Source organism: Silurus meridionalis, chromosome 27 (genome assembly GCF_014805685.1).
Source record: "Silurus meridionalis isolate SWU-2019-XX chromosome 27, ASM1480568v1, whole genome shotgun sequence".
NCBI classification, from domain to species: Eukaryota; Metazoa; Chordata; class Actinopteri; order Siluriformes; family Siluridae; genus Silurus; species Silurus meridionalis.
This window is the reverse complement of record NC_060910.1, coordinates 8,072,348-8,096,856: the sequence shown is the minus strand read 5'-3', so window position 1 is coordinate 8,096,856 and position 24,509 is coordinate 8,072,348. Positions and strand designations below refer to the sequence as shown.

Below are 24,509 nucleotides of genomic sequence, written 5' to 3'. Positions count from 1 at the left end.
AATTTCCACTCGCCAACAATTTCCACTTAATTGTGGAGGATGAGGGTTCCTAGCCAGCCACATGTTTTCCAACTGCTGATCATGCTGTGTCACAAAGCAGATGAACATGAAAGAAGGAAAACGCGATCTGCACTTGCATTAGCTCAAAAATACCTGTGATTGGTTACTGTCACTATGGTTGACAGAGGAAAGCAAGAGAGTATTCCAGTTATTTACTCCAATGGCTATGGCATCGGCGAGATTCAAACTCAATGACTTGGAAAAAAAATTACTTTCATGAAAGCATGTAGCCGTTCATTTTTTATTTCTACATAAGAGATGTCGGCATAAATCTCTGGGTTCCCATAACAGTTGACATCTTGAACAGCAGTGGAAAAAATGTGGAGGTACGTCACATTTCTTATTTAGCTAGAATGTAAACTGGTGCCAGAAGTGTCCATAAAAAAATAAAAATAAATAATAATAAAAAAAAACGCATCTCCCAAAACCCTTACCTTTTACTGCGAGGAAAAAGAGAAACAATTCACAGTAAACTGTCAGCTGTGCAGTTTTTTTTTGTAACATTTACACAAATTAGAATTAAAATGTTAAATGTTTGTTCTAATCAGATTTAATGTTATTAGTAAGTTTTTCCACTCACAGCTCTTGTGACCTAAAGGCAGTGCTGAACTGAGGTGCTTTTAGGTAGTTTACATTTCTCACTTCAATTCAAAACTAATAAAAAAAATATTTAAAATCAAGAAGTAAATACAAGGAAACCAGGTGTAGTTTAATGAGTCACAATTACAGTGAAGAGGTTTACTTACGGATTGTCTAGCAGAAGCACTATGGGGTTGAGCTCCTTCCTGGGTCTGTAATAAGCACGCAGCGGAACGATGAAATTGTACAAGCCATTTCCAGCTGTTTCAGCTGAGACGATGATCAGCTTGTTCTTGAAACCGTAGGCCTTGGCATCTTCAAAGCTGTTGTGGCGACAACCCTGGAAAAAAAGTGATTAAAAGCTTATGGCTTAAAGAGCAGCTTGTAATTACTCATTTCATTGCTCAATTCATTTCTCAATTTCTCGATAATTTTTAAGCTTAAAATATATATAAAACATTTATGCTCGGAGAACAATGTTTTTCTAGACTAGCTCTGGGAACCTTGTCTAGTCGAAGACAGCAAAATGGAGCTTTCTCTTGTAGAAGGTGGCACAGTGTTGGTGAACTCCCGATGTATGGTGAATTTGGAGGATATCCTTTTACATATCTGAAAAAACAAAAAGATCAATTAGTCCATTTAAATCAGCACCAATTTTTAGTCTATCTAGATCAATCTAGAAATGCTGACTCTCTGGGTATTTTTGTTATAGTCTATTACAAGCAAATAAGACATTTTTTAAAGCTCTTTTTAATAATTTCTTTCCACATAAAGGATGCAGAATACAAAAATAATAAAGTATCACCATCCTCTATATATAAGTTCCTGATGAATGGGTTTTCAATAAATACAATTTTATCTATCTATTTACTATTTGTTACTATAGTGAACATTATGAAACAGTATAAATTGAAAGTAAAAATGTAGTTAAGAGAGAGAAGCCTATGCTTAGGAGGTGGTGTTTAGCTCAGGGTTACTGTTTGGAAGTCAACTTCCATTGCTGGGCCCTGAAGCAAGACCCATAACCCCTACTGCTTCAGGGGTGGTGTATCATGGCTGACCCTGTGCTCCAAACCCCAGCTTCCTAACAAGCTGGTATATGTGAAAAAAGAATCCACATACAAACCTCTTTTCTTTTCTGAGAGTTTAAGTGATACGTTCGACTATGAGAAATTCTTGATTTTAACCACTAGAGGGCACTGCTGACACTCAAACCAGATTGTCGTGCCCAATAAGGCAGTGAGCAGTGATAATCAGTGAGTGAGTGAGTGAGAGAGAGAGAGAGAGAGAGAGAGAGAGAGAGAGAGAGAGAGAGAGAGTGTGTGTGTGTGTGTGTGTGTGTGTGTGTGTTTGCAACCACTGACCCTGTTTTGAGGTAAACCTACACTGGGAGTGCTTTACAGCGTGACTGCTGCATGGATGGCTTTTATTATTCATTCTGCAGTGTTCAGCTCTGAAAGATATGCTTCAGCAAAAAAACCCAAATTGAACACAATTTTCCACTCAATCCAAATCCATTCGGTCAGCCGAGACATGGTGTCTCAATTTTGCTTCGTTAGTTTGCACTGGGGCTTTGAAATGGAAGTGTATATAAGATTGTAGTCTATATAAACTATATTAGCGTCAACATAACCATTTTTCTGTGTCTAATAATGTTATAGCATCTAATGTTATAGCATTCAGCTACATAGAAAAGGTATATTCATTTTTGTAAATCATATAGGCAGATTTGCATATGGTTTAAGAAACGTTCAAGTGGACCTTCAGCATGAATGTGTGTTAAAGACATTTACAGTTGAAACCAGATATTTACATACACTTTTTTTTAGAAAAAGATTACTCTGATTTAATGTATGACAGTAAAGAAATAAAAGTTTTTCTGTTTTTTTCTGAAGTGTATGTAAATATCTGGTTTCAACTGTATAATTACTTGTTACTTACTGTAGCCTTGTAGCTTAAGTGCAAAATGTTTTGTAGGTTTGTTTTTAGTAAATCCTCACGGAAGTGTATTTTGATTAAATAAAATATGATAATTTTACCCATTTATAATTTTTTTATTTGGGTTCTTTTGAGCATTTGTATTTTCCCTAAAATGTTCTGATTGGAAATAAGAAGGTTTATGCTGAATTTCAACACTCATATTGAATTTAGTATATTTAGTGTGCCGCATAAATAACTTTCTCTCAGTTACCATCAGAAGTCATAATTAGACGACATAATTCTCTCAGTGAAGCATGATGGTGGTTGTATCACGTTGAGCGTTTCCCCAATACTCTCCTTACCCAGACCTCTGTTAGCTGTTTATGCTAAAATTAATCAAATGAAGTTCGAATGAATGTTCAATGAAGTTTATATATATATATATATATATATATATATATATATATATATATATATATATATATATATATATATACACACACATACACACAAAGCATTGTATTTAAACAGCATTGCTCACTCTGGGGCAGGCATTCCTTCCTCATCTGATTGGTTGGTCTCATCCTCAGAGGGGTCACTCAGGAGGTCACAGGGCAGGATGGCAGTAGAGTCAGCCAGCTCTAGTACAGGGGCGATGCTGGGCCTCCGGCTGCCCGCTCCATTCTCTGTGGGTATTGCAAGTTTACTGCTGTCACCTGCAGGCTCAGTGTTCTGCAGGTCTATGGCCACTGTGCCTGTTTTTAAGATATGATGAAAGAAAGAGAGAGAGAGAGAGAGAGAGAGAGAGAGAGAGAGAGAGAGAGAGAGAGAGAACATATACACTAAGGGGACAGGAAGAGAAGATTCTGGATGAGATCTGTCCTTTTACTGTTTATACAAAAAGATGATGAAGTACACAAACAGGGAAACGGGCTACAAGCACTGCATGATTCTGCTGCTTTGGGTGTGAACGTGTGCTTCTTTTTTTATAAATATGTAGATAACACCATGTTGATTGAATGAAAATGATTTGGATCAATAATCCTAAAATGAATTTGATTTGACCAAAAACAAGTTCTAAGCAGATGTATGAAACTGCATGGCTAGCTGTTTAAACATGCAAATAGGATAGCCATTATGATTATCTAAACATTTAACTAATTGGATAGACATGTAAAAATGCTTTCTGGTGAAAATTGAACTGCATTTAGACAGAAAGCTGAACATGGCTGAAATGACTAGCAAAATAGTTGAAAAAAAATCAGCAAAACAATTACAGATTTGTGTAAAAATGTCAACATTTATACAGACATCGTAGACCAGTGGCTTTCAATATCCATCCTAAGAACCTGATAATTTGCACTTTCTTGTGTTTTCCCTCTTTGCTCCTGATTAGCAAGTTCAAGTACATACCGAGAGAGAACAACTACAAAAATGTGCAGATCACCAGGTAAGGAGGACTGAGTACCATTGTAATAGTCCAATGTCTTATGATGTCGTCATCTCTAATGCTAAGGAAGCCGCATGCACAGACTTACCATATGAAGTAGACTGATCGACTTTACCAAGTCAAAGAAAAAGAAACAATGAAAGAAAATCATCAGCCACACAAATCATCTGACCAATCATGCAAATCTCAAGCAAACACCAGAAAGAAAAAAAAAACCCAGTTTAAATAACCACATATCAAATGTTAACAATTCCCTCATGTGGGCTTTAAGCTTTGTACCTGCAAGGTCACTGCACTTTCTGAAAAATTATCTGATTTTCTAGTGGGACTTGTTACAGAATTGCTACCTAAACATCCTAGTTATATGCCAGAGGAGTTCCCACTTAATCTGTCCACTAGGATAAACGCATCCGTCTAATGAATGACTAATTAGCAGTTAGGGAAGTGTCAGGGTGCGAATATGCTACAGTACAGATGGATAACCAGAACATGCGGTTGCGCACAGATCCTGTCAGTGTCATTGACAAATTAGGTCTTTAGAAACAAACAACAAACAACTGCACTGTGTTGTAGCCTAATGAAGTAATAGCACTGCCTATAATCTATTACTCCTCAAATGCTGCAATTAGTATAACCTATATATATATTTAAAGATAATCACTGCACCTGTTCTAGTAATGGCTAAAATCGCTACAGGTTCCTCCCCGCCTTGCTGCCTGAGCATGGTACAATCCACTGGAGGACACTTAATTTGACTGGGTGTGCTTATTTGCATGCTACAAGACTCTGCACTCACCCATGCTGGCTATGATGCTCTGCACTGGGAGGCGAGAGGGGGCGTCGTACAGGCCACTGACTGCCAGGCCCTTGCTGTGCTTCTCTTCCTGTTTAAAGATGAAGGCAGAGTTTTCTTCCTTGGTGATGTTGATGTAGTAGCAGGTGTCTGTGGCGGCCATGATGTGGCGGGGGCCGGGGTTAAGCAGGATGCTTTTATTCTCTTCTCTCTTTACGCCAATTAGCAAACACCATATCTGAGAGAAATTGGATACACGCACAAACACACACAGATTTGAAACTTTTGTACGTCATGTGTAGCTAAAAACAAGTTTCCCTCATTGCACCTTCCATAATGCACTTTGATCTGTGAGCACTTACACCATTAGAAATAACGTTCCAATCCATTACATTTCTAATAATGATAATAGAGTTCACTTATAATTGCATCCTACAACAACAGCTCTTGCACCATTAACGAGTAATAATGAACAGGTTTTTTTAATTACTAAGTACACTGGCATCATGCAAAATCATACATTTTAATAGTTGGAACAGGTACTTAACAATCCACATCTTACTTACTTTTTGTGTGCGTGGAAGGAGGCATAAGTAAAACTTTTCCCGTCGTACTCTCCAAAAAATTTGCTGTCCATGAGTCGGATGTGGTAAACTTCGTTACCCGAGCAGCGTCCGTATGTTCTCTGCCATTGTTCTGGAGACATCTGTCCCTCCCTGTAACAGCAACAAGACAAGAGATCGCATTGGAACACAGACTAGAACATACGCACATATGTAAATATTTGCCCTTTTTTGTTTATTTTATATGAAACACCAAACAAAAATTGTATTTCTACTAATATTGTATAATATTGTGCTATACTGACTCCTTTTTAATTATACATGAATATGTTTAAACTGTACTTAAGCATTCATCTATCTATCTATCTATCTATCTATCTATCTATCTATCTATCTATCTATCTATCTATCTATCTATCTATCTATCTATCTATCTATCTATCTATCTATCCTTCCATCTGAAAAATACTTAATATGATATATATATATATATATATATATATATATATATATATATATATATATATATATATATATATAAATTGTAGACTGACAGTGCACTTATAGTTGCATTTCATGGTGTAAAATGCCAGGTCTTTTTATCACTATGTTCAAAAGTTAATGAGAAAACAAAGAGCAGGAAGGAAGGAAGGAAGGAAGGAAGGAAGAAAGAAAGAGTACTTTCACACTGTAAAAATAAAGCAGAAAGCTTTACTATATTGACAGTTACTGTTAGAAATATATATAAAAGGCTAACATAGCAGCTAGCTATGAATCAGTGGATGCTATGAATGTTGCTAACTTTATTTTAACATCAGTGCTTCGGCATTCATAAATAAATAAAAACAACTCATTTTTAGGCTCATTAATTTATGATGAATGTTATTAATTACCTCAGCAACATCAGCACTTACTCAGGAATGCACGTCTGACCATGCATAAGAAGTAACCTTCTGTTATATTTGTGACATTTTGAATTAATATTCCTTTTTTTTTTTTTTTACTACCCTCAATACCTTTGGTGGTACAGAGCAGGCAGCATTATAAAAACAAAGTATGCTAACTTCTCTCTAGCAATGATTGTTAGTATTATTGGTCAGGGTAAAATCTATATACCGTATAATCAATCCTTATATAGGGAAAATGGGAGACATTTCTCAGTAATACGACTTTGTTCTGTGCTGTGCAAACACAAAAAATCCCCAATGTGCTATTATACCTCACAGCTGACACATGTCCAGCTGATCTCAAACAAATGAGAGTTGTGGATGTTAATTCAAATGCAGTGAACAGAAGATGAAGCTTTGCTCACTAATAGCCTTTTTTCTTTTACATTAGTTCACAAGAAACCCAATTTATCTTCAAATATGTGGTGCAATAAAAGTGCTTTGAACTTTTAATTAAAATAGTTGCAGCCTGAAAACATAAAAAAAAAAAAAAAAAAAAAAACGGAAAAAGACATGAAAGGGAGAAAAAAAAATTACTGGAGAAAATGTAAATGGCTGCAGATATACTCACTGTCCACGTGAAGTGTGGACCAGGAGTGTGACCAGTGTGGACGTGGCCGGGCACACACAGTTCAGAGCCAGCATGGCGTACTTGAACTCCTCTTCACACACTACGTGATCTAATACACAAACAATACACACAACATTTAGACATTCTTCAGTGTTTAACTGCTAATAAATAATGACAACTTTGAAGGACAGAAATACTCACCAGCAAACTTCACATGGAATTTATTCTCAGGTTTAAGGATCTGTACATAAAGAGGACAGTTTGGAGCGAAGTCCTTTACTGCCCAGGCTCTTAGAATAGTCTGATGGTCCTAAGGCCAAAAAGGACAATCATAACATTCAGTGTTTTTATAAACACCACATTTTGTAGATCATAATCTAATAATGATGTTTGGTAATAACCTATGAATCTTAAATTGCATGCTTTAGACATGCTTTATAAAACCATATAAGGATACCACCAAGAAGATATTCTCTCACTTATTAACACAATATAAGTATAATTGACCCAGTCAGAACTAGAGATGCTCCCTGGGCCCCACTTTGATAGCACTAAAAGCAACAGAATTCATAATGTTATAAAGATAATGTTAATACTATTATAAAATAGTTTTTACTGTAATACCCTCAAAGTTTGGATTTTATATAAACATACTATTAACTAATGTATGTATGTGTCTATCTGGTTGGAAAATCTGAAAATATAACTAGAGGTATTGGCATTTTTATGACATGTAACAGGACTGGCAGAAAGAAGCAAAATAATGCAGTGGGTTAACGATAAATTGTTATAAATAGTCACATGGAGTCACAGACTGCTAGACCTTTAATGAATTGTTACAAATATAGGCTAATAACAAATGCAACAAAATGCAAGTTTACATAAATTTTTACAAAGATTATTTATGATTGGTTATTGAGCAGTTATTCATACAGCAGAGCTCTGTGTGTGTGTGTGTGTGTGTGTGTGTGTGTGTGTGTGTGTGTGTGGTAATGATAAGGAGTGTGATTACAGCTGCAGTGCGGTCCACTTCATTCCTGCTGCTGAGGATAAAACAAGCTTCTGCATCATCCATCCTGCAGAAAAACAACACGAGCATTATCAGCCTCATTATGCAACAAATTCACACAAGTAAAAAATAAAATATCACCTTTATTATTGTATGTATTCAAGTAGAAAGTAAGACAGTAGGAAGTGCTTTCATAGGTCTGAACATAATTTAATGAAAAGGTTCTAAATTTCTTTTCCTGTACAGAAACATCCTGGAGTGTATTATTCCTTTTTATATCACAGTATAACATATTTTCAAAACAGTCAATGATTAGACATATACCTTTCACCCTTTTTGAACTCACTCACTCCCTCATAGTCTATTGCAGGGCATCATGCACACAAATTCTCACATTCCTTCACACCTAGAGGCACATATAATTTGCATCTTGGCATGTTTCAGTATGTATTAGGAAACCAGAGAACGCCCCAAAAAAACAATGTTGAAAAAGGGAGAACATGCAAATCTCCACACAGACATTAAAATGATACAAGAAAAAATTATTCATTTATACACTATATACAATTATTATTGTGTTGTGCATAAAACACTGGACCCCCTTAACTAGCCTATCTTCTTTACATAAAAAAAAATTAAAAAATAAAAACCATAAAAACTCTGACTTAGAGACTTTGCCTTGGCAGAAAGCCAAAAAGAAGAACTTGATCTTAATCTTAACATTGCAGAAGGCTGACATGGAGACTTAGATATCTCACAGAAAAACTTCACCATATCAACAAAAATAAGCACTTTAATATGAAGCTGCTGTTTGCCCGGCAGCCAGATCGAATTCTTCTGGCCCTCTTCTGGAAACATAGATTCAAAAATTCACCAGCTTTGGGGAATAATCATAATTAATCTGATCAGATAATATTTATTAATAATCAGTCATTCAGTATAACTCTGTTAATAATCTGCATCCAGTCCAATTACAAAGGCATGTCTGAGAAAACAGTGATAAAAAAAAAAACACCCTATAGAGCTGATGCGTCTCACACCCTGTTTTATCTCTCGAGGGCTGAAAATAACCGGCGTGACACAGCTGTTAAGTCTCCTGTGTTCTATTTAATGCAGTGTCTGTCAGAACAAGTGGTATTACCAAGATTAATTGTGATTGAAAAATACTGAGACAAACTCCACCAACATTATTCTCACTTCACCCATCAGGACAGTGACAGGATGTCTGTCGATTTGTCGCCATTCCAAATGGAATGTATTGATCTTGCTGAGCAAAGGTTTCTCACTTTCCCAAACATACAGTACAGCATGCATGTCAATAAAAAGTCCTCATGCTCAGAAAAAAATAAGGAAAAGGTCTTCTGGGATTTGTGAAATGGATACATCTATTATATTGACAGAAATACAGTTGCTTTTTGTATTTGGTGAAACTTGAAAAATAAATCAATTTACAGGCTCATGTGTTTACTAATTTGTCGGCTATTCTTATTACGTTTAAAGTTGATAGAGAAGTATAGAGAAGTCAGAAGGAGTTGCATTGTGTGTTTGTGGATTTAGAGAAAGCGTACGACAGGGTGGAGAGAGGAGTTGTGGTATTGTATGAGGAAGTCTGGTGTGTCAGAGAAATATGTAAAGGTCTTGCAGTACATGTATGAGGACAGAGTGACAGAAGTGAAGTGTGCAGTAGGAATGACAGACTGGTTCAAGGTGGAGGATGGACTGCATCAAGTATCGGCTTTGAGCCCTTTCCTGTTTGCAGTGGTGATGGACAGGTTGACGGACGAGGTCAGACAGGAGTCTCCATGGACTATGATGTTTGCAGATAATATTTTGATTTGTGGTGAGAGTAGGGAGCAGGTTGAGAAGAGCCTGGAGAGGTGAAGGAATAAAAGTCAGTAGGAGTAAGACACAGTACATGCATGTGAATGAGAGGGAGGGGAGTGGAGTGATGCGGTTGCAGGGAGAAGAGGTGGAGAAGGTGGAGGAGTTTAGGTACCTGAGGTCAACAGTGCAAAGTAATGGAAAGTGTTTTAGAGAAGTGAAGAAAAGAGTGCAGGCAGGGTGGAGTGAGTGGAGAAGAGTGGCAGGAGTGATTTGAAATAGAAGGATATGTGCAAGAGTTAAAGGGAAAGTTGATAGGACTGTTGTGAGAACTGAGATGTTGTATGGTTTAGAGACAGTGGCATTGAGCAAAAGACAGGAGGTGGAGCTGGAGGTAGCAGAGCTGAAGATGTTGAGGTTTTCGTTGAGAGTGACAAGGATGGACAGGATTAGAAATTAGTTTATTAGAGAGACAGCGCATGTAGGACGTTTTGGAGACAAGATGAGGGAGGCGAGATTGAGATTGAGGTTTGGACATGTGCAGAGGAGGGACATGGGGTATATCGGTAGAAGAATGCTGAGAATGGAGCCATAAGGAAGGAGGAAAAGAGGAAGATTTATGAAGGTTTATGGATGTGGTGAGGGAATACATGCTGGTAGTTGGTTTAAAAGAGGCAGATGTAGAGGGCAGAGGGGTATGGAGACAGATGATCCGCTGTGGCGACCCCTAACGAGAGCAGCCGAAAGAAGAAAAAGAAGATTCTTATTACATTTAATCCATCAGGGTATTTGGAGATTTGTTTCCTAGTCATTTGGTTAACTCTCTTTGAACAAACATTTCTTATATATATTCCTCAATATATGTCAGGAAATAGCTCCAGTACTTGAAAAATACTGTAGCCAAAAATGTCTCTAGTGTTTTGAACATTCTTAGCAAATATTTTATCCAATCACATGCACTAATGTAAATTATTCAGATGAAAACAACTCATCAGATCGGAGACTAGCTACAGGGTTTGCATTATTAGTGTAAATAGAGACGTTTCACAGACTTTCATGTTTTTTTATTTATTTGCATACCTGTCAAGTCTCATGGTTTTCCCATGAGACTCCTTTTTTAGTTTTTGAAGTGTCACAGTTGTGAACACAAATTTCTTTTACACTCAAAACATACCTATTAAGCTTCCCCCACGTGTACCTGGACAATTCCAGCCGAGGTAAAGCTTACTTTAGGCACAGACTAAAGCCTAAACAACGAATGCAAATGAGCAACAGGCAGCTAAACAGAGGATACATATCCACCATGTTCTACTGTATAAAAATGTCAAAACTGGAGATACAATATGCATTTTGTAAAGTGTGTATAGTAGATGTGATGTAAGGATTGTACCACTGGGGAGTTCACTGCTGAAATGGAAATTAAAAAACAAGTGTCACAGTTCTGTGTTAACCAAACACAAACACAGACAGATTTCTGTTTGTTGAGGTTTTCTGTTGTTTCGTGACAACGGATCCTTTTAAAAACAAGTCTAGAGTGACATTTACAATAAAAGGAGAAAAAAAAAAACAAGTCAAGCCTTTTTCTTAGGCATTTGGCAGAACATCAACCACCTCGATGCATATTTTCTTTAGAGGCTCATTGACAGACTATTTGTCCTGATAATAAAAAAAGTGAATGACCTGTTTAAAAAAAATCAATGGCACCAAATTGAATGTTTAAAGATGACTGGACAAGAGATTGTCTTTAGACATGTCTCATAGGTGTAAGTCTGTGGCATTGAAAGAGGCAACATAATGCAACATTAGAATGCAAAACATACCCACTTCAAATTTTGATATTTCCAGCCATAAAATAATCATTACAAATTAAGCACTAAATGGAATTGAATGGCCATTGAAACTATTTGAGTTGCTTTTAAAGATTTTTCTAAGCAAGGAAATCTAAGCATTTGTAGTTGAATAACTCCGCTTCATTACAGCAAATAAAAGTGTGGCTTTAAAGACTAGACTAGAGTGTCTAGGCTCATGTTGCAGCATGACAATGCTCCTGTGAGATCTACTTGTACTAGATGTAATGGCCTTTCTAAAAAAATTTCTGGCCACAGGCCAAATAATCCATTTGCAAACACCTATTAGACTTACACTTTTCATTTTCCAAAGTGTCAAATTGGCACTCGGATGGAGTTCACAGGTCAGCGGTGTACATAAACACTCCGAATGGAAACAGTGACTTTATAAACATTCTGTCTAAGCCAGCAAAGCAGCTACATGAAAAAAGCCACATAACAGGAAGACAATAAGGTTAATAATACCTTTTAAGTAAATGCCACTACCTCATGTCTTGTCTTCTTAATGCAAAATTGTTTATAATAACCTCAGCAAGTGCCTAACATGAGAACACCTGAGACCTTCATCGTTTAGAAGACAAATCTGCCCATTAATGACTTTAAAACGAATTATGACACAAGAGAATATTGGGTTTTTAATTCTAAAGTTAATACTGAAGAAAACTGCAGGGCATAAAATGCAGTATAATTTAATGGTCTCTCTTGATATACTGCATTTTAAAATCTAAAGGCAAATTCTAAAGCCTCGAGTCAAATACAAAATGTACTAGAAAAACTTTGATTCAAAAGCAAAGAATTACCAGGTATGTCTGTCACAAATTTAAAAAGAATGATTAAGAACAGTTTTCCAAACGTTTATATTGCACAGATTAAACGTATAACATTGATGGGAAATTTGCTAAATCTGGAATATTTCAAATGGAATATAAGCAAGTATATAAGTGAGTCTCACTTGGCTCTCATTAGGTCCTGATCCTTAAGTGCAGAGCCCTGCAGGTAGATGACTCTCTGAGACCATAGAGGAATCTGCAGGACTCGTCGCACTTGGATGTCCATCTCTGTGGGGCAGAGAATGACCACGTAATAATCCTGCAAAAGCAAACAAACAGAAAAATGCATGTTTAGGTATGGTAGAGAAATTTATAATATACAGATTCATATCTGATCAAGAATTTACAGTACACACATTATCATTGTGTCATTCATACACAATCTGTTATTAATCTGTTAGAATAACAAAATTTTAGCCACATGCCTGAACTGCTGGTTAAATAAAAAAAACTCAAATTTTTAAAAAGGACTGGAACAAATAGAAGAATAATCACAATTTAAACTGTAATGACAGAAATCCATAGTGAAAGTTTTGGATAAAAATCTGAAATAGAGGGAGTTTTTTTTTTTTTATTAAATTATTTTTTAGATCCGACTGAAGCGACCTGTGGCAATATGACTATATTATGAAGATAATACAGTGTGTCCAAATGTAATATATTTTACTTGGAAATACATGTGGGGGCCTGTTTTATATCTTCTATAACATTTATGAATGTCTGGCGCATTAGAATGACTACAACATTTTGTGCCAAAATTCATGTTTTGTGTATACTCCATATGTGGAATATTATTGCCATATTAAATATATACAGTTAATATGTAACAATGAATGACTTCATTGTTTCATTCCTGTAAAATCCATGGAAAGTATTTTTCATCTTGAGTCCTGGATTTTACGAAACATAAAAAAAGCATGTTAGTATATATACATATACAAATTACTTTATTAACTGGACAACTCAAATTTGTAAATAAAAAAATGACCAAAAGCTAAAAAAATCATAATATAACGTTCTGAGAAGCTCAAATTGTTAAATGTGATGGTTGCAAACACAAGCTCTACTACACTGCATCATGTGTGCATCATTTCTGTGCACAACAGACCTCTGTGGCATGTTGTGCTGATTTTTAAGACTTAAGGCAAAACATATTTTGGTGTGTTAGCAACACATTAATAGTTTTCTAAACTGTAAAAGAGTGTATTTGTGTGGTGTACCATCAAGGATATAGCTCTGAACATTTATCATGTTGCTTATAATGTTATTAGTTTACTAGTATGTTTTACAGCTGGAAAGAAAAGAATGTTGTGTATTTATTATAAGGTAACTTCATGGAGCTTATGGTCTAATAGGTTCTAAAAGAGTCTTCACTGCAAAGTACACTACCTTCAATGTGCCAAGTAAAATAGGAATACTAAATCGACAGAAACCAGCCCTTGTGACAAGCAGTTGTTCTTTTTTGGAATCAATGTTCCATTCACAGACTCCCATTCTTCTCATTTTCCCATTGTTATGGTAATGCTGATACTAACTGCTGTTCCACACAGCCATATGAATTTGAATTTGATTAAGCAATCATAAAGAAGAAAAGTATGCCAAGTTTTGGGTGCATCTCAAATACTAATTTAAACAGGAACATGATACCTACAGTTTTACTGTATTTGCTTTATAAAAGTGGGCCTTAAATACCAGTCATTACAGGCAGACTGGTAAAAGACAGCACACTGCAGCTACACAATATAAAAATGTGCATACCGCACAATCTCAGAGAAGCATCATTAATAACATCTTTATCTTGATCCCTGACACAGAGCTCTACTGTCTCATTGAAACACATTTCCTTTAAGTGACTCGTTAATACAAAATAATGACACTTCTTTATGAGCCATGGATTACAAAAGTTTTCGCTATAACGATCCTTTGAGAAAAAAGCCATTAGTGAACTACATGCAAATGATGATGAAGAGAATACATTAAGTAGATTATGTAAAAAACCCAAATGAACAGTGGAGAAAAAAAAAAACAATTAAATCATTACCTTGTATTTCATTTAATCTAATAGAAACAGTACTATTGCATTCTCATAGCTTTTTTTTTATCTCTTTTGCTATACATTACTGACATTATACAGTACACCCGAGACAAATATAATGTTGAGTGTCAGCGGTGGGTTTGTTTGCTTTACCTGCAGTCTGGGATGCGCATAAAACTCATTGAGGAAGTCCATGAGGAGATCAATCTTGAGCGAACTGACACAAAGCACCACATGTTTTTCGGTCTGAGCTCGATGTCTGCTGTAGTTTCCACCTGATTTCTGCCTCTCCATCCACAGATATGCGAGCTCCTCAAACTGTACAGAAAACAACAATAGGCATCAACACCAAAAGAAGCCGCAATGTCCTACTCATATTACAGTAAAACAACAGTTTCTGATGTTTCAGGTACTGTGATTTTCAATTAACCTTAGTTGTCTATAATCAAAACAATATCAAATACAAAATTCCAGAAACAATTTAAATATTCATTATTTAATTTGTGCACTATTCTGAGCAATCTTTGGAATCTTATAAAGTTACATCGGGCACATTTATTATTCTTTTATCCAGTAAATCCACTCTGTATATGCTACCCAGCTATTAGTTACTTAGTAGCCGTGTCAGTAATCAGCTAAATTCAGCTAAATAACCCAAATTTTGCTAAATAATAGCCTCAAAATAAAATAGTAGTGATGCTGTTGTGGTTCAAAAAAAGCAGATAATAATCTTATTGTTAGGTGTCCATACAGTGTATTTAATATATATTTTTCACTATCTGTACTTTCTGCCATCTGATGGAGGGCTTGGAGTTACAGTATTCACACATGGATGCGGGGTTCCTGTTGTATAGAACTTTTATTACAGTACATGAACAATTACCACACTTTAACCCCAACTGCATGTGCATTTACATTTACAGACACCCTTATCCAACAAATTGCTTAGAGGTCTCTGTTAATGAAAAAATCAGCACTGGTTCTCTATGTGCATGTGTAATGGTCTTACTTGTAATGGCAGTACTACAAGCGCCACACAGATCATGATGACCACCAGTAGCTGAGATGGCCAGATTTTTGGTGTGACGTCTCCGTAGCCCACAGTGGAGAAGGTGACAATGCAGAAATAGAGCGAATCAAACAGAGAAAGATTCTTCCCAGCTCGTTCAAGGTGTTGAATTCCACAGGCACTACGTTTTTTTAAATGAAGCAAAACAAAAAATAAAACGTACCACCTAAAATGATTGCATTTATAATTTTAGTCAATAGTAAAAAAATGCAAAAAAACCCTTAAAACTTTAACATCTTCCAGAGGAAGGAAAGATATCCCCATTCCATAACAAAAATGGTTTTATTTTAAAATTCTTATAATTATATTCACAGGAATTGTGTGAAAATCCTAAGTGCAGCATTTTTGATGCATTGTTTTTAAGGTGAAGGTTATAACAATGGAAAATGTATGTTAGTATTGGGTATATGAGTACAAGCAATATTACAGCTTGAAATATAAAAGCCAATAGTGTTCTAATGCAAATGAAGAAAAAGGGGTGGACATGTAGAGCTGGGAAGTTTTCCAAATTTGCATATTCATGCACTCACTTGAAGAGTGTGAAATGTGTAGGCGCTAATGTGCCTCTTGTCTAATGGAATATTCATGGAAACATCAATCAATGTATTATTTAACAGAGGAAAGGGGCGTGGTTTGGCGGAAGTCTACATCCTCAGGGACGCGTCTGGGAGACAAACTAATGACTAATGTGGCGTGCATGAGCCCTGATTACCCTATGAAAATGAATATAGTCTTGCTTTTTTTTCTGTAAGCAATTTGCTATCTAAAAAGTGAAAAGAAAAAAAATGTTTACTTTTACCTTACTGTCTGTGCACCATATATCACCCAGGGTGTGCTGTGCTCTCTGTCACTGTTACACTATGTAGTTATTATCTGAGAGGAATGTAGGGTAACCAAATGTATATGTTGTAATGCACAACATTGTTGTCCTTAGACCAGCATTGAGATAATGTCCCACATATTGACTGTAGACACAATTTTTATTGAATGTTTTTTCCCATGTTTTTATGATAATATTTCATTAAATTATAAACTGAAAAAACTTTCTTTCGGCTTCTCCCATTAGGGGTCGCCACAGCGGATCATCCTTATCCCTATTATTCAACCCTAATGGCTGGGGTCAGTTCCCTGACCAGGGATCGAACCCGGGCTGCAGTGGTGACCTAACCACTAGACCACCAGGGAACCTATTAAATTATAAACTGAAATAGACTGGAAATGTTGTGTCATCAGCAATGTAGCAAATGTCCCTATGGAACAAATCTGACATTTATACAATGCTGTGAAAAAAGTTTTAAAGCGTTTTAATAAAGAGTTGTGTCAGTTGTCACTTAAACCGAGCCCATGCCAGGTTACAGCATACAGATAATTTTTCTAACCATATAATTACATTAGCCTAATCAGCTTTAGAAAAAAAACATGAACATGAAAAATGCACTATTCTGGAACTGAGTAGCCTCTGTGGAACTAAGTTTTTTCTTTTTTATGCATTGATGCTTCTCTTTGTTGCATTTATGACATTTGGCAGATGCTCCTATACAGAGTGACACATTTATTATTATTTATTCATACATCTGAGCAGCTATGGGGTTAAGGGCCTTGCTCAGGGGCCCAGGAGTGGCAGCCTGGTGTGGTTGGGATTTAAGATCACAACCTATGGATCCAAAGTCCAATGTCTTAATCACTGAGCTACCACCTCCCACCTCCCCATTTAGATTAAATTGTGGGCTTCTCAGTGTCAAAAATATGTCCCACATTATCTTATACCAACTAACTACTTGTCTCTAGAGTAATGTAATTTTGAGGTTCACAGTTCTTACCCGGTAAAGACCAGGCAAAGCAGCGTGCAGATGAGGATGAGCACCTGGTTAAACATGGCAGAGTGTGTACGCTGGATAGCACGGTGAAGATCATTCTGCAGCAAAGAAACAGCATGATAACAGTGTTGCCAATATAAATCTTGACTAGAAACTTGATACTGATCATTGATACATGATCTATCTATACAAGGGGAATTCAACTAAATCTGAAAAGGCACACATAACATTTTCAGGTTAAGTGACTGAATAATGACAACAGTTAACATTTAATATTCAAACACTGCACATTAGTATATGACCGTAAATAAAACAATTAGAAGTGGTTCTAAACTGCATTATTCGGCACCAGCACTCCAAACTAACTTTTTTTGACTAACAGGAAAGATTCTACAACAGAAGAGTGCATTGTTGTTGTTTTTTTATTACAATCAAGCTGACTTTCACAGGTATTATTGTCTTACAAATGGAGGTGGTTTAATTTCCATATAATCATTTAAACAAAAATTAATTGAAACCATAATGACTCTGACCACGGTAAAGCACTTCCTGCAGATGAGTAACATTCACGTTTAACATGCATGGCATTTGGAGGCTTTTATACAGAGCAACTTAAAATTATCTCATTTATAAACAACGCAGTTGAGGGTTAAGGGACTTGCTCTAAAGCCCAGCAGTGGCAGCTTGGTGGTGCTGTGATTTGAACTCATGACCTTCTGATATGAAGCTCATCATTTCAAATACTGAGCTCACACTTCTATAGAACCTTATAACCTTGAACACATTTGTACATTTCTATGCTTGTTTCTAAATAGCAATTTGTTTATTTATTTGCAGTATACAACCAAAGCTGCCACATGTGTTATGTACTGTACATGCAAATTCCTTGTCCTGCAGACCTAATCTGTCTTTAATAATCCTTTTTGCTTTTTAATTTTAAGAAAGTTAGTCAATTAATCAGATTATAAAGGTGAATAAAATAATAATAACAAAGAAAACTTTTTAGACTTCTGTACTTATGTTTATTCATATAAGTCTGTGATCTGAGCTGCCTTCAGCTAAATCATTTACATAAACTCACATAGCTGCATAAGACACAACAGAGGATCTGCTACAGAAACAACTCTAGTTCATATTCAGAAACATAACTTCTGTGAAATGCAAGCAGATTTTCATTCACTTATGAGCTCTGCTACAGTCATTTCTTTTGTCAGTTGATGTCCCCTGGCCTACACCATATCAACATCTGCACAACAGAAGGTATCAGGATGTAACAGTAATAATAATAATAATAATAATAATAATAATAATAATAATAATAATAATAATAATTTAAAAATGCTCCTTGTTTTGTTTATTATTTTATGAATGCTATGGAAAGCTGAATTGATCAAATAAATACAATTATCACTCTTTCTTCTGACTTGAACCCAATAGCCATGGAACTGTAACAATTCTCTAATTGGTGAGCCATAATTAGCAAAATCTTTCAGCACCATCTTCTAACTGTGTTGCCAAAAGGGCTTCATATTTGCAGTGTTTGCGAAATTACCTTTTGGCAGAGACAGCAACAAACAGTTTTTCTTGATGGCATCAAACAACTCACACGCTCAGTATAATTTGTCTGGTTGATATCTGGTCTATGCCGGTTAGCATAATCCATACTTGTACAATTCAAGATACATACTCCCTGCCAAGTTCTTCTTGGCCGTTTGACCTGACCATCTGCCTTCAGAAAGGATCCTGGCACGTTCACAAATTCTGATATTGATAATTCATTGTTAATTCACTATGCTGAATATTATTTTCAGCTTCCTGAGCTGCTCTGATTATAGGTGGCATTAAACAGCAATTGATTTTCCACCAGATATGTTTAATTGAATGATTAGTCAATAGCCCATTACTTACGATCATGTTTTCCAGTGCCGACTTGGCAAGCCAGCAGTTAAGGAACACAGGGACAAATATGTTCCTCCATGGGGGCCAAAAGATCTGAAAGCAACAAGACACATTTTGACATAAGGAATGTTTATAGTAGTAGTAATAATAATAATAATAATAATAATAATAATAATAATAATAGTAATAATAATTATTATTTAATTGATTTTCTTTTCCATCAGCATGTAAAAAAAAAAAAAGGGATTTATATATGTAATAAATAGGTCACTGCTGTCTGGTTTAGTTTTACTCTTTGCTGATAAATGCATTCAATACATAATTATGTTTAAGACTTTAATCTCCCAGGACCTACATTCCCCAGCAGCTCCAGAGCAGCTAGTGAATAATTCAAAGTTGTTAAACATCATTTATGCTTTATAAACGATAGGCTGGGAGCTTACATTTACATCTAATGCATTTGGTAGACACCCTTATCCAGAGCAAAGTACATTTATCTCATCCATGCAATGCCTTAGCCCCTAAGCCACCATCTCCCCTGAGCTACCAGGTTAATACTTATGGCTTTTGGCTTATGGCATTTCAAGAGTTTTTTTTTATGTTTAAAATCTTTTAGATTGAATAATAAGTTTTCCACTTACTGTAATTATAAATGGAACTGTATTGATCATCTCAAGGATGAAGGAAATTTGGAAAATCTGCTCAAAAATGTTTCCCTGAAACAAATGAAATAGTAAAACAATTAAGCAAATAATAATTGTCCGAGACCGGAATGGTCTGGACCTTACTAATGGAAAACACTCATTCCTTCATTACTAAAGTGCAGACCACTATTATGGATTCCAATTATGCTGTTAGAATAACATAATGGCCAAGGCTAATGTCTTGCTGATTTGAAAGCTTATTACAATTGACCCATAGAGCAGAATATTGCCCACTGTATATTGCCATTGAATATTGCCCACTGTAGCTTCCTGTTCTTGGCTTACAGGAGTGTTAGCAACAAACATGTTACAGTTAAAGTCACTGAAATGCATTAATTGAATTAACACTCAATACCGGACACAAATGTTATTAATTTTGAAGCTTGATGACCAAATTAATTAGTATGGCAATAAAACTAAACTAAACTAAACTAAACTAAACTAAACTAAAGTAACAATATATAGACAGATGTTTGTGGATACTAAAAATTGGAAGCAGACAAATGTATATAATGTAAAAAACGTCTTTGCCTGCTGCAAAGAGACAGTTTCATTGATTGGAAGTGAAAGGCTTAAACCTGTTCCTGCATGAGAATGCTCCCATGCACAAAGTAACCTCGATTAAGTCATAGTCTACCAAAATGGATCATGAGTGTCCAGCACAAAGCTTTGTTCTCAAGCAAAATGAACTGGAATTTCATCTGCATTCAGTCAATGTGCAAAACAGTTAACAGCTATATAATGTACACCAGGTTTTTACAGCTAACCAAAATATTGAAACATAATTAAAGTTAAACAGACACATTGTACACTGATACAAAGCTGATTATTTACACAGAAAACACATTATTAACACATTATCATTAGGGGCTGAACTTATTTATATTTTCAATCCCAAGCTTTATGACAAGTTGGCCATTTTATCACTTGAATGCAGTTTCTGAATCATGTTAATATGCACCTCACACAGAGCATGTAGTAGTAAATATCATGGGCTGTTTGTACAATAAGCTACAGCCTAAGTGAACAGAATGCTAATTATCGGAAATTGCAAGCACATATCAAGTCTTGTTAGTGCTCTGAGAGTATGCCTTCTGCTTGTTTGTGCTAGAGTATGTGAGTGCGTCCATCTGGCACTCAGAGTTCATTTGGATCAGAATTCTGCAAAACTGAAAAGGAAAAGGAGAAGAGCAGAGACCATACCTTGTAACTGAGATATGTCAAGAGCATTGCTTCTAGAAAGCTAATTAAGGCCACGGACACCTAGACCATCGGAAACAGAGAAAAGGAAGTTGTAAATGTTTTGACAATATAGAATTTATTTGATGAACCAATTATTAAATATAGAGAAGACAAATGCTGTTAAATAACACTTTATGCCAACCGGTTTGTACCTGATTCTACCTGTATGTAGTCAAGAATGCAATGTAAGTCAGAGAGCTATTTACCTGTATAGCCCATACAGGAGTCTTTCTGTTCACCCAGAATATCAATTCCCTGAAAAAAAGAAATAGAAATGAGAAAATAAGTGAACAGTTCATGACCTCAGTACTGTAAGATTTTATTTTGCTGAAAAATTAGTAAAACATTTCAGTAAAATATTCAGTGAGCCATACTTTAGTTTCCTGTAGTGTATACACACACACACACACACACACACACACACACACACACACACACACACACACACACACACACACACACATTAGCTTAAATGGAAGCATGTGTCTTCAATGCAAAGAAAACTGCAGTCTTATGTGGACGAGTAGTTTAGTGACAAATCTCACTTATACCCATCAGTGAGAGAATATAACAAAAGCTAATTCTACAATAAACATACTAAAACAAATAAATGATATAACAAACAAAAGAAATATAATGGAACTTTAAATAATGGCAGAAAATATTCAAAACCTATTTAACTTGCTACTGTGAATAACAATCGAGTCAGTCAGTGTTATTTAACTACTGGAGTTACTTCAGAAAAGCGTAATGCAATTTATCAAAATATCATTATCCAGTTAGTTCCGCTCCATTATTTGCTTCCACTAAGTGCTTATATTTTCTGTAACTGCAGTGGGATGTTTCCAATGGTGGACAGTAACTGTAAATGTAATTTGTTACTGTACTTAAATAGTTTTTTCGTGTATCTGTGCTTTACTCAAGTATTTCCTTTTGGGGAGACTTTTACTGTAACTTCACTACATTTCAAAGTCAAATATCTTACTTTTTACCCAACTACATTTAGGGAAATCAGTCATTCCTTTTTATTTATAAGTGGATGAAAATTGTATTACTATTAATGATATAATTTTATTAATAGTGTAGCGAATGAAGTTTTAATTCATAGAGGTTGGAAAAATGAGGGCCGGAAAAAAATTTGTGACGACGAGCCTCCACCTCAGGTACCAAAAGGGTCAAGCGCGCCGAACTCAACCGTCATCAGGGTGTGGAAGGACGGTGCTGAGGCGGCGCTGCAAACGAGGTGGCGTGGCGTCCTTACAAGACACGGCTGGAGCTTAATTGGAGTCGCGGCCCACACTGTCTTCAAGCCTGGCGACGGTTATAAAAGGCTTCCGGAAGGACAATGAGTTGGAGGACCTTGGGCTTCTGACTAATAGCGGCTCGCGCCTCGCTGTCTCTCACTACAGGCTAAAGACGGCGGAGGAGGAATTCACGCCGGACCCTCGCAACGCCACGTAAGTGAGGGAGATTCTTCGGCCCTGCGGTAGGAGGACCCTGACCGCTACAAGCCGATGGTGATCGTAGGGGAATCAGCCCGTGTGTGGGGACCTGAGGCATCGGAGAAACTCCTTCTCCCGCTCCAGCCTCTCCTCACCTCCTTCCAGGGCACCAGAACATTATCACCTTTCTTTTACTTTAATTTCTGGTCCCTAATAAAGACACTTTAACACCGATTTAACTCTCTCGTGTCTGTGTTTAGCCATTAATATATATATATATATATATATATATATATATATATATATATATATATATATATATATATATATATATATAGTACAGACCAAAAGTTTGGACACACCTTCTCATTCAAAGAGTTTTCTTTATTTTCATGACTATGAAAATTGTAGAGTCACACTGAAGGCATCAAGGGCTATTTGACCAAGAAGGAGAGTGATGGGGTGCTGCGCCAGATGACCTGGCCTCCACAGTCACCGGACCTGAACCCAATCGAGATGCATAGTCATGAAAATAAAGAAAACTCTTTAAATGAGAAGGTGTGTCCAAACTTTTGGTCTGTACTGTATATACAAAGTTCTCTCGTGTGATGCCACTCTCTGACACTGCTCTGTGTTTGAAGGTCCTCATATGTTGTGAGACGTTTTATCAAATCGTTTGCCTTGTAGGAAGATGTTGTGATTCAAAGTCTGCTTTTTCATCAATAAATGAGCTGATGCCAGTAAAAGAAGATGAAAGAGCATCTCCAGTGGGGGGAAGCAATGCAAATGGAATATGCAGGTTTTGTGAAAAAAACTCTCATTTCATCAAAATTTCAACCACACAGAGTAACAGTATCCTGTTGGTATTGCAGTCCTGTTCAATGCATATGGAATTGTATAGAGCATATAGAACATACAGAAGAGCTGTTCTTAAAGCCGAACGAGTTACAACATGTATATGGAGTAGTAACAAAACCTGCAGCTTATGGTACATAACAGTTCATTTATTGTACTCCTGTAGCTCCATGTAATGAAGATCAGGCAGCAGACGGCAAAAGAGTTTGCATCAGTCAATTCTCACCAGTTGATTTGGATGGGATCTGTCGTCTGATTACTGCACAGAGCATCAGTGACATTGGAGCAGTGCTTCCTGCAAGCAGAGTACCACAGACATACAGAAAATTAAGCTCACTTAAAAGCCAACACATTTAAATAGCATATGACAGATGACAAGTGTCTGGCAGTGATGTAGGCAGGAATTTATTTTATGGTAGGTGAGGAAATATAGCCTACTGAATTCGATTATCATGCAATCTTTACAATTAAGTTAATAAACCCTGTGAGCACATGCATTCCTGACAGGAGTAAAAAAAGAAGCAATATTATGAATTTGTTGTTAAAATGTCAAAACTGGGACACCAATGTGAGTTGACAGTATTAAAGTCAGGATGAACATTGTTAATTGTTAAATAGCATTTATGAAAGTGCAAGAATAGAAACATAGAAAAGAGAAGAAAAGAAAACAAGAAATGAAGGATGTCCACAAAGTTCAGAGTCCAACAAAATGGCAACATAGTAAAAAAGCAGGTTGCGATCTCATGCACATGGAACTCCACCTGCAACCTACACAAAAAATGAAAAGACATTGATTTTGGTAAATCGCAGATTGATCTAGTACAAGCACAAAAAATGTAAGAACTATCATCAGAGCACTAAGGGCTGGCCTAGCAACATTAAACATCAACGAAGGAACTGGGGAACAGAGCAACTTCTACACAACTTCTGTATAAACACATACTTGTATGACACGCAGGTAGCCAACGATACAATTAACATACAGAAGGGGAAAACCACAAGGGGTATCAATGAGGGCCTCTAGTGGGCAACACACAGGATGGCAAGCTCAGAAAG

At 36.2% G+C, this 24,509-nt stretch overlaps 1 protein-coding gene across 1 annotated transcript in view; it reads right to left on the bottom strand.

Annotated features, from left to right (window-relative positions):
• Nucleotides 1–24,509, bottom strand: part of kcnt1b (potassium sodium-activated channel subfamily T member 1b) — a 93,323-nt gene that overhangs the window by 13,215 nt on the left and 55,599 nt on the right. Inside the window, 18 exon segments of the mRNA XM_046841656.1 lie at nt 807–979; nt 1,143–1,248; nt 3,101–3,314; nt 4,806–5,027; nt 5,030–5,040; nt 5,369–5,518; nt 6,884–6,992; nt 7,085–7,193; nt 7,896–7,959; nt 12,513–12,649; nt 14,579–14,743; nt 15,435–15,615; nt 17,315–17,409; nt 19,220–19,303; nt 19,852–19,926; nt 21,118–21,177; nt 21,363–21,411; nt 23,680–23,748. Coding sequence (XP_046697612.1) covers nt 807–979; nt 1,143–1,248; nt 3,101–3,314; nt 4,806–5,027; nt 5,030–5,040; nt 5,369–5,518; nt 6,884–6,992; nt 7,085–7,193; nt 7,896–7,959; nt 12,513–12,649; nt 14,579–14,743; nt 15,435–15,615; nt 17,315–17,409; nt 19,220–19,303; nt 19,852–19,926; nt 21,118–21,177; nt 21,363–21,411; nt 23,680–23,748 — 2,073 coding nt within the window.